The sequence below is a fragment of the Adiantum capillus-veneris genome, chromosome 28 (genome assembly GCF_014529385.1).
Source record: "Adiantum capillus-veneris isolate H3 chromosome 28, ASM1452938v2, whole genome shotgun sequence".
Taxonomy (NCBI): Eukaryota; Viridiplantae; Streptophyta; class Polypodiopsida; order Polypodiales; family Pteridaceae; genus Adiantum; species Adiantum capillus-veneris.
The window spans coordinates 36,751,076-36,762,668 of record NC_140958.1 but is presented as its reverse complement, the minus strand read 5'-3'; the positions used below and the strand labels follow the sequence as shown (position 1 = coordinate 36,762,668).

Here is an 11,593-nt window from a genome sequence, read left to right as displayed (position 1 = left end):
GTAAGGTGAAGTACTTGACTGGATATCAATAAGGACGAGTTGGTGGCAACTCGCTTGGCAGGCCCTCAGAGAAACAATCAGCATGTGAGGAGAAAATCTTGGCGTTCTTTTTCGAGGTCAAAACATATTAGACCTTCAATCATCATTCAGTTCTCTCCAAAAAATTGAGTAAAGAAACCGAATTTGATCAAGTACAATCTCTGTGCTCTTCATTTGTTAAAGTCGCTTTCTCAGCCCGATAGTCAACTACGGCACTGTTCTTATGGTATCAAGGGATTTTGAGGAGGACGTCACAACCTCCCAAGGGCATTACGTAGAATTCCTTGTGCCCTAAACACCCCTGACATTGCGAACGAAGTTTTCCAATGATCGGTGTAATGGCATCATCCCATCCGGGTGCCGCTAGAACTATCTCCGCTCCTGACCTCAGTCTATCGGGCATAATTCCAAATCGAACCGCCAATTCAAGTGAAAAGAAGTTGGCCTTGGATCCTCCACCAAAGAAAATAAGGGCTTCCTGTCCTAAGTGTGGCAAAGTTTGTACTTTCGTTCATATGATTCGGTTTGAGCCCCACACAATGTGGTACCAGTTCTACTTTCATCTCCCTTTTCTGCCACGTTCCTCTGCTGCTCTAGAACTCTTTGGCATGTCTTTAATCTGTTCTTGTTGTGCCTTTTTGGGGCACTTTGCGGAGATGTGTGCAAATTCCCCGCAACCAAAACACTTCCCCTCTTTGAGATAGATAGCCCTCTCTCTAAGAGTCTGTCGGGAATGTGTATCTTTCTTTTCTTTTCTTGGAACTCTTGCTCTTTCTACTTTCATTATTAGGAGTCTGTTGGGTTCTCTGAGTCAAGATCTCATTAGTGGGGTAAGTCAGATTGCCCGAGTGTTATGACAAAACCCCGTTTCACATGACCCATCAATTCTTCAAAAGAATTCAACTTATGTTCCAAGCAATAGTCTCGGACCTCTGTAGGAAGTCCTCAGCAAAACCACTCAATCTGTTAAGACCTTCGTAAATGAAGAAGCCGGTAGAAAAGAGCTCCAAAATCTCTCGCAATAAGCGTCCAAAAAAATCTCCCTTGGTCATTTGAAGATGATTCCAAGCAGTTCGTATATCTCATTCGTTCTCTCGAGTAAGCCAAGAAGAAATAAAAAGCCTTTTGAATTTCAACCATTTAACCGGAGCTTCCTTTCTCCGTAGAAGAGTGGACCACCATGTTCGAGTATCTCGGAACCCGGAAAAGGATTCAAATCGACTATCCACCTTCTTTAAATTCTTTTACTTTCTTGCTTTTATCTTCAAGGAAGTCATATTGGTTGGCTTTATAAAAATGTTTCTTCTTTGCATAAAACATGTGATCGTCGGAGTCTGAAGTGTCTGAAGATGACTCCTCTGTAGAACTATCAAAAACTGGGCGAAATCTAAGCTTCTTTGCCTTTTTCTGCCCCTTTCCGAAGCTTTGCTTTTTGCTTGGCTTGTCCATGTCTTTCTATGAGAACCTGATGTCTTTCTATGAGTACAGGTTCTGCTTTTCTACACTCGTCTGTCTTTTTGGCTTTCCTCCCTATCTGAGAGGAGAAGCAGTGGCTACACGCCATCTCGAGTAAATCTTATCAATCGGGTTATTCTTCGGGTGTGTCACCCATCTTGGGTCCCTGGAGTACTTAATCAATCTGTTCACACATACGCCAATCTGCAGTTGACGTTTGTACTTTTCTGGTAAATTTTTCCAGAAAAATTTGCTCAAATCTTCATTCCTTTTTTCAATTCCCACGCTGGATCTTCAACTTTTCTTAGCCTTCCCACTGAGAGGTGTCATCTCTGTCAGATTTCTCACGAGAACCCATGTGTAATCTGGGATTCTTAATGGCTTTATGCCTTGTAAGACAGAGCGATGAAGACGGGAGAGCGCCCGATGCGCAATGTATGAAGGGTGGAGTGGCTACTAAATCCGGGGTCGGGACACGAAGCTTCTTTCCCAAAAGCTGTGCGTGCTACAAAAAGGATCGGATCCTCCATAGAAGAAGACTCTTTCTGCGCTCTGATACAACTGAAACAAACTTGGGCACTCCAAGTAAAGATTCTACCACGACACAGCAGAGATTCACTTCAAAACAGTTCACAGTTCACAATTGATTCGACACGGCCTGACAGAGTTCCGCGCCTAGAGATATTGGCCTCAAAGACTGGCCCCCCTTTCGGTATTTCTTTTTGTATTAATCTGCAACTCAAAGTACAAGGAGTGGAAGGGGTCTCACTCTTCGACTCTACGTCCATATGCTCTGAGAAGTGGGGGCCCTACCCATCTATTTATTGATTACAAGGGATGCCAAAAGCAGAGCCCCAAAAGCTGCCCTTTTAAAAGCATTAAAATGAAGCAAGTTTCCCCCAAAAGCTTCTCAGCCATTGCGTAAGATGTTCAGCTGCTTTTTCCCAACGCAAAACGTGGAATTCCGTACAACATGCCACATCAGCCTGCTTCCGCGAATCACACCGCAAATCTCGAGTCCGTATAGTGCTACCACGTCAACAGTGCAGAATTTCCAATTAGACAAACCTTACAAATGTGTAGCCACCATGGATGTTATGAGCATGCAAGTCATAATGTGTTGAAGCAAGCATGAAATCTATGCCATCTTGGGAATGGGCAATGAGGGCATAGCCTATTTAATCATATGGTGTCCTACAAGCAAGGGCTACATAATTTGGAAAGGAAAATGACAATTCTAAACCCAAAAACATCTATACAAGACCACTTGAAGTTCGATAAAGGCCTTCAATAGGATTAGCTATGACAAATGTGGTAGCTCACTATGCTATTGAAAAGTGGCATTTCCTATGGTGTTTATGCAACACCCATTTTTGGCTTCCCAAAAGAACCTAAAAAGGAGGAGAGAGTTAGGCGGACATTTGAAATGTTATCATTTCCATTATTGATTGGACCTTCCTTTTTGTGTGAATAGTTGAAATCTTCTTTCTTTCCATTATTGATTGGACCTTCCTTTTTGTGTGAATAGTTGAAATCTTCTTTCATTCTATTCTTCACTTGATGGGTCTTTTCATTTAAAAACCTTTTTCTCTTTCATTTTATTCTTTTAAAGTGAACCTTCACCTTCTTGTCCTAATCCACCCCACTCTATAACTTATGATCAGCCCAATCAGACAATTGTTGAGCACAATCCATTGAACAAAGTTGCACTCACTTCTTTGCTGTAAAATAAGATCCTTGGCAAGGTAAGTGCAACATTTAAGCACTAGTGTTAGCCCACAGGAACATGAAGCCACACCCAAGAAGCTTCAAGCTCCAAACATTACAATTAGATTAAATCCTCAGGACAAGTCACTAGAGCTTTATTCTTACCTTCAAATCCAAACCATCTGTTCCAAAAGATCTTTTTGCTGCATTTTGAAAATGCTGGTCGAGAGGAAAAGGAAAAACCCCACCCAGATTTTGAGGAAGAGGGTGAAAATACAGTGGATTTCTGATTGAGCAAGTCAAAAAACTTTAGAACCCTTTATTCCACCCTATTGTGAGTAATGTTGCATGCTTCAGGAGCAAATTTTCAAATTTTCCTTTTGGAAAGCTCATGAAAGGAAAATGATTTTCCCCAAACACTCACGAGCACGAGAGAGACCAGCAGAAGGCAGTGGATTTCTGATTGAGCAACTCAAAAAAACTTTAGTACCCTTTATTCCACCCTATTGTGAGTGATGTTGCATTCTTCAGGGGCAATCTATTGTACGTGTGTCTTTCCACCTCACATGAAAAACCAATTGAGTTCACCTGTTCAAGCAACTTATTTGAGCGAGGCAGTGAACTTCAAGTGGTAAAACAAAAGCTCCTTTCTGTGTTACTGGTCATGTTATCAATCAGATGCTGATTGCCTTCGGCATCGACAAAAGAATGCAAGAGGTTCAAAAAGACCTGAGATTGATAAATCAAACCATCTCAAGAAGCAACATTCGACAACATGGCTCACATGAAAGAATAGCTCCAGAGCCCTCGACTCCTTTTTGTACAACAGGCATCCGTCTCCAACTAAGCAAGATAATTCCAAGCAGGTTGTCGTCCCACGTAATAAGGGTTGAATTGTCCCTTCCTATGCCCTGTTGTAGCACTCGATTCTCAGCAAAAGGACAGGGCCCTAGCCCTCATTTGAGGGCCCCCACCCTAAATGAGTATAGGTCACAAAACCTGGAGTGCTTCTCAATAAGGCCCCATCACCCTACATGACTGCTGGCAAATCAAAATTCAACAAATAGAATCCGTACACAATGCTTGCACCCGCCATTACACTGGCCATCATCTTGAAGCAAGGGCCCATACGCGCCGACTTTCGCTTCAGCACTTTGGCGTGCCTGTCCGCAGTTATCAGCATTACCTCCAGCTTTGGATCTGCCTTTGCTCCCTTCATTGCTGCATGATTCTGATAATATGATGTAATGTAAGGAATAGCAAAGATTCAACAAAGAGTCGGCATCTAATTAAACACAAGAATCCAAGATCCATGTGTCACCTTATTTTGTATAATGGTAATGGTGTTCCAAAGTTCATCCATGGGAGCTAGCTTGCCAGAAATAGCACTCCAGTCCTTGCACATGTAGCCTAACACCTTCACGCTCCCCTTCAATTTCTCAAGATAAAGCTTCTCCTGCAAACCCAAAAGAGCATATAAAAGTTGATGACAAACCTCATTATACGTGCAGCAAATGCCTCTTTCAGTGCATTCACAATCTTACCCACTGCTTGAAACAATCTGGATTTTCTGTTAAACACCAGACGAAGATGCTGCATGCTTCACTCGACAGGGAAAGTACATCTGAAAGAACCAAAACTCTCTCTCTCTCTCTCTCTCTCGCTCTCTCTCTCTCTCTCTATCTAGTGCAGCCATTTTTTAGTAGACAGCAGTTCACTCTTTTGATCATAAATTTTCATCCGAACTCCGATTTGGGTGATCTATAGCCTCAATCAAAGAGCACGACGCCCTCTACGCACTGGTAAAAACAGAAAACTTCTAAGTAATGGAAGGCTTTTCTGCAGCAACATTACTGAAGTGAACAGGTTCAGGAAAGTTGACTCTCATCTCTTATTTTACATACAATGTCCTCCGGCACTCGCAAGAGTACTTCTTCAAGAAGGTCCATAACCGTTGAAAAAAAAAGATCCAAAATCTCGTATGTATGGACAACACAACGACATCAAAAACCATGATTATGGCATACTTGGTATTGTTGCAAGAGAATGTAAACAAGCAAGGTGAAGACTTACAAGCACTTGCAATGAAGAATGGTACGCTAAGGGTTCTTGTTGTCAACAAAATGTGTGTCCCAAGGCATATGAGGATAGGAATAAGGAAAGCAAAGAGGTCTCTCATGAAAAAAACATGCCCAAGGAGGAGGCAAGTCCCTTCAGCAAATAGGAATGCGTGACCTATAAGACTGAGGTACAATTGAAAGTATGCTTGTGGCATTGCAATGGATACCCATGGAATGTGAGGTCAGGCATAGATGAACTAACGGGATATGAATACTCCCACAAAAACAAACATGATACTCAACAATTTGATACGCCATAGGTAGCCATACTATTGTGCATGGAGTTGAGTTGGCAGCTTCGGAGAGGTTATGTATGACTCTGCGGGTTTCAAATGTGTGGCACCGTTTTAGCTTTGTGAGGCCCCTAGACAGCCTGGCCTTCTCTCATTCGGACCGCAGAGTGGGAGGAGTGAATCTATCTCGGATAGATCGCTTCTACACTAGAGACGACTTCTGTGACTTGGGTGGGACAGTTTGCATTCTGGTTGGGACTTCTTTTTCGGACCATGCACCACTGATCCTCACACTGAGAGATAGACAGAGGGGGGGGAGCACGATGCTACGTATCCCTGAGAGGGTTTTGCTGGACTCTACACTCAGAGAGCGTGTGGTAGCTCTTTGGACAAAGAGCTTAGACATGCAAGACTCTCCTGCTCACAGAGTGGCCTCTGGACTTGCTCAACTTAGTCAGCTATGGGACGGGCTACAGCGAGAGGAGGAGTAGCGTCTCCGACAGGGCGTTGCTTCCTTGCAGAGGATGCAGGAGCAACATCCAGACAGTTCTTGGTTGGAGGAGCACTTGCAGCAAGCTCGCCAGGAGCTTGCGAGCAATGAGGAGAGGCGCCATGAGTTTGCTTTCCATCGACTGTCACGAGGACGTGGCAACTATTAACTACGTCACGAGGACGCTTCTGCAACTACGCTCGGCGTCTGCCAACACTACATCCAACAATTATGCCCTCACCCAGTTTGTTGAGGAGAAGAAGTTGGATTTACACAACTATTATGTGTGGAGAACACGAGTCCGCACAATTATTGCCTACCATCGACTCTAAGAATGCTTGAATGATTTCACCCATTCAACTACTCAGCCTTCCCTTCCCACCGCCACTCAGGCCCAGATCGACGAGTGGGTGGATCGGGACATACGAGTCTTCACCTTTCTTATGATGAACCTCTCGGACCGCATCATGAAGGAAGTTTCCAAAGAGGAGCATGCACATCCATTGTGGAGACAGATTCTTGACCAGTTTGAGGAGACCTCCTTTGCCAGATAGATCACACTTGAACGGGAGTTGTACAACCTCCAATTCAAGGATTTCAACTCACTCGATGGGTTGACCTGCCGCATGCGGGAACTCTAGGACGACCTTGTCTCTGTTGGAGGCGACATCACCTCGGCACGCATAGCTGGCCTCTTACAATTCAAGCTTCCCCCACGCTTTGATCCCTACTTTCAGAGTTTGCTCACATCTGGACGTACCTCTTTTCCCACTTGGGACGAGATTCTCCCTTCTCTTAGACAGATTGAGGGGCACTCCGCATTTCGAGCCGGAGGTGCTGTTGATGCAAAAGAAGCTTTGATAGCTCAAGGAGGTAACAAGAAAGGTGAAGGTGAGAAGAAAAAGAAGAACAAGGACATCGAATGTTACCATTGCCACAAGAAAGGGCACAGAGAATCACAATGCAGAAAGAAGAAGCGAGACGAGGCCAACAGGGAGAAACAGACAACCTCGACTACAATTGTAGCCTCTCACGAGAGAGTGGAGACCACTCTTGTCGCGACGACGGACCACGCTCTTGCTACAGGTACTTTGGTTGTTGACAGTGGAGCCGCCACTCACATGACTCCCCAACAGTCATGGTTTAGCTCTCTCAGGGAGACTCGCGGTAGACCGTCACTATGGGTGACAACCATGAGATTCGAGTGTCTGGAACAGGCTAGATTACCCTTTTTCGTTCTATCTCAGACCTGCAGTTCAGTTCAGTGGAGGCACTTTACGTTCTGGACATGGCCTTCAACCTCCTCTCTGTGTCGCGTTTAGACTCTTAGGGATCTGACATACACTTTGGGAGTGGCACAGTCACCATTTCTGATTCTACGACACATACTATCCTTGCACGCCGTGAGCGCATTGGTTCCCTATACCGCCTCACTGCTCTTCTGTCTAGGACCACGGAGTTTTCTTCTCTATGGCATGCACGATTTGGACATCTATGTTATCAGCAGCTTCAACAAGCTGCTAGGATTTCTGGTGGAGGGTTTACCAACGATACGCTCCTCATCAAGCGTATGCGAGGCTTGCCAACTAGGCAAGCAACACAGGGTTGCCTTTCTGAAGGAGGCATCCAACAGAGCTTCGGCACCACTTGCACTGGTTCACATTGATCTATGTGGCCCGATGAGCAATCCTTCATTTTCTGGCTCACAGATTTTGCTTCTGCTTATGGATGATTTCAGCAGGTACACTTAAGCTTGGTTCCTAAAGCTCAAGTCGGAGGCTTTCAATTTCGTTCGAAATTGGAAGACGATGGTTCAAAAGGAGATGGACTTGCACGTCAAATGTATTCGCTCAGACAGAGGGGTGAGTTCACCTCGAAGGACTTTGCACAGTGGCGCAAGTCAGAGGGCATCCAACGCCAACTGCCTACTCCTTACACTCCTTCCTCGAACGGAGTTGTTGAGCAGAAGAATCGGACTATTATGGAGATGGCTCGTGCGATGCTTGCACATGCTTCTTTGCCCCAGGTTTATTGGGCAGAGGTGTGCAACACGGCGGTTTACATCTAGAACCGTTCTCCTACCCATGCTTTGCAGGACATGACTCCTTATCAGGCTTACTGCGGGCGCAAGCCCTCGATCTCACACTTTCAAGTTTTTGGTGTCCGGCCTTTGTCCATGTGCCAAAGGAGAAGCGGCAGAAGTTGGTCTTCAAGGCGAAGAAGCTCATCCTCTTGGGCTATTCACGAGTCTGACGGATACCCACTTTATGATCTTGATGCCAAGACCACCACAGTTAGCCGTGATGGTGACTTTCACGGAGCTCTTCAGCACAGCTGCAGAGGGGGTAGCATCCAAGCCTATATCTTCCCTACCTCCTCCTCATCCACCTCCTACACCTGATCCTAAACTGTTCCTGTTGCTGTTCCTGTTCATGTACCCTCTACACAGCAGCCACTTACTTCACCCAATCATGCCATGTCAGATTCCGATTCTGATGTGGATGATGGTTCTCCTTGGGTGGAGGTGGTCCCACCTGGCAAGGAGAAGTTAGTACCTAATTGGCTTTACTCTACGGTTTCTTCCTTTGGAGTCACGAAGTTACCACACTCGCCAGACCCTGGACACCCTTGACGTTCTGCACGCCTCAAGGACATGCAAGTTTATGATGGCGCAGAGTTCGTGAACTTTGCACTCACGAGCGGAATAAAACCTTGACTTTGGTTCCCAGGCCCAAACAAGCGGAAGGTGGTTTCTACGAAATGGATTTTTAGGACAAAGTACCAGGCCAATGGTTCCCTCGACAAACACAAGGCGAGACTTGTTGCTCGGGGTTTCACATAGCGACCAGACGTGGACTTTGACGAGACCTTTGCTCCCACCGCTAGCATGACTATCATACGCACAATGTTTGCTCTCGCAGCCACCCTTGGTTGGTCTATCTTCCAGATGGATGCCAAAAGTGCGTTTCTAAATGGAGATTTGGATCAAAAAGAAGTTTATGTGGAGCAACCTCCTGGGTTTCGTATACCAGGCAAGGAGGATTGGGTCTATCAGTTGTAGAAATCATTGTATGGACTGAAGCAGGCTAGACGACAGTGGTACCTCACACTTGACCAATTTCTCGTGAAGTTGGGGTTACGATGTATCTCATCAGATTCCAACTGTTATGTTGTCTCTGATGGCTCTTTGGTTACGATAGTGATTTTCGATGTGGACGATCTCATTTTCACAGGCTCATGGACCAGCAGGATCAAGTCGATCATGAAAGCTATGGAGACGCGTGTCGAGATGACTGACCTTGAGCTTCTTCGCTATTTTCTTGAATTCCAGATTTTTCAGACACCAAACGGCATCTTCTTTTCTCAGTGGAAGTATGCAATCGAAATCCCAGATGACAGGCTGCAGACCGATTGGCACTCCTCTTGAGCCCGGAGAGAACGTATCGCTTCACGATCCTTCCCCACTGATTGACTTGGAGCAGTACAGGAATGTTGTTGGCTGCCTTGTATGGCTAGCTTATTCCCGACCAGTTTTTGTTCTCAATTCCTTCAACCGCCGACCAAACACCTGTTACGCAGTTTTTGTTTTTAGTTCCTTCAGCAACATTGGCAGTGTGCATCAGTGTTCTTTGCGGTACATCAGCGGCACCTTGGACCATGGATTGTTCTATGGTCGCTCCAAGGGTTGCACCTTACTTGGTTGGTGCAATTCAGATTGGGAAGGAAAAGCAGATACTCGGCGCTCTACTACAGGAGTAGTTTTCACACTCGGACTCGGGGCCCATTTCATGGAGCAGTAAGCGGCAACCGACCGTTGCACTATCTTCTACAGAGGCGGAGTAGAGAGCAACTTGCTATGCTGCTTGTGAGGCCATATGGCTACAAAGATTACTGGGAGAGTTGTGTTTTCCCCAGATTGCTGTCTACGCTCCAGGAGTCCCGACTAAGTCCTTATCCTTGTTGTCCTCTATGATGCTTCAGGAGACGCTTTTGCAAAGGGCTTCTTTGCTGAATTTTTATTTTGCTGCCTCCCTTTTGCGTTGCCCAGGAATCCATTGTCATTCCCTTCAACAAGGCAAGACCAGTGTTGGCAACTTCCATGAGCTGAGTGAGGGTAGCCACTCTCTTCTTTGTAGAGTAAGCTCGAAGCCCTTTAGGCAACCCACAACAATACTTCTCAATCTGCAATGTCAGTGGCACAAACCTGTAGGAGGTTACTAAGAGCAATAATTTACAAAACCTCCGATTGTACTCCTGTAGGCTCTTGCAAGTAGCCGCAGTGAGTTGGTGCCAATCCATCATGACCTCGGCTTCAAATTCATTTGACAGCCATGCAAATGCAAATATTTGCTTGAAGTATACCCATGTGGCGGGTGCCTGTCCTGTAGGCTCTTGCAAGTAGCCGCAGTGAGTTGGTGCCAATCCATCATGACCTCGGCTTCAAATTCATTTGACAGCCATGCAAATGCAAATATTTGCTTGAAGTATACCCATGTGGCGGGTGCCTGTCCTTGCATCAAGAGGGTCGTCCACCATGTGAGCGCATTGTCTTTCAAGAAGGTGGCAGCTTTCCTAACCTTGGAGGCCTCTGTAAAATCCCCCCTTGCATAAGCTGTATCAAACTGCTAGAGGAAAGTGAGGGCCTTCGTCTTATCCTCAAAGCCACTGAAAGTTTCAAACTTAACAGTTGCACCACCTTCTTTGTATGCTTTTGGTTTCTTTAGTGCCCCCAAATTGTCGTAGGGAATTGCCTGTAACATGGGCACTATGATAGGAATCATCGATGTGCCTTGGCCATTGTTTGTATTCTTTTGGTTTCTTTAGTGCCCCCAAATTGTCGTAGGGAATTGCCTGTAACATGGGCACTATGATAGGAATCATCGATGTGCCTTGGCCATTGACATTTTGCGTTATAGGTTAGGTGCCATATCTGGCTGCTGTCCAAAAAAATCAGCCATGCCAAAATTGCCCTGTGGCACCCCAAATGGCACCCCAAACTGGCCCAGCCATACTTTGGAACACAAATCCACCCCCAAAATACCCAGGATGTGCCGTGGGTGGTGGAAAAACTCTCCCCATTTTTGAGAGTTGGCCGTTCCGACGCCGTTCCACCGTCCAGAGCGGTTCCGGCCGGCTGTTCCGGTATCGGGTGGTCACCCGGAACGGCAAAACGTTCCGGGACATTCTGGCTTGGCAGGGGGGAAGGAAACGGCATTCCCGGCAAATATGGTTCCTTGTCCATTTAATGCAACATGCGGATTTGGAAAGGTGGCGGGCTGAACTGGCAAAGCCTGTAGAATAGGCGTCCTAACCACCTCTTCATGGACGGAAGGAACCTGTTTTGGAGCCCCCGACTCAAAAACATGCGAGTGCTCCCTCTCCTGCAGAGAGGCATGAAGTACTTGGGCTTGAGCCTCAACAGGCTCCACGGGCTGTGTGAGTTGCCTTAACTGTTGTGGCACTGATGGCACTTGCAAACATAAACCTTAGGTTCTGCACCAGTCGGGAAAACACGTTCACAACAGCAACTAACTGAGTCCTGCATGCAT

The 11,593-nt window shown here is 46.0% G+C and overlaps 1 protein-coding gene across 1 annotated transcript in view; it reads right to left on the bottom strand.

Moving 5' to 3' along the window:
* Positions 1–3,833: 3,833 nt before the first annotated feature.
* The window catches only part of LOC147420288 (uncharacterized), a 52,167-nt gene continuing 44,407 nt past the window's right edge, over positions 3,834–11,593 (bottom strand). The window contains exons 8-10 of the mRNA XM_086503975.1: positions 4,746–4,825; positions 4,523–4,657; positions 3,834–4,432 (exon numbers count right to left, since the gene is read on the bottom strand). Of these exons, the coding sequence (XP_086360101.1) occupies positions 4,232–4,432; positions 4,523–4,657; positions 4,746–4,825 (416 nt within the window). The 3' untranslated portion in view covers positions 3,834–4,231. The remainder of the gene's footprint in view (positions 4,433–4,522; positions 4,658–4,745; positions 4,826–11,593) is intronic.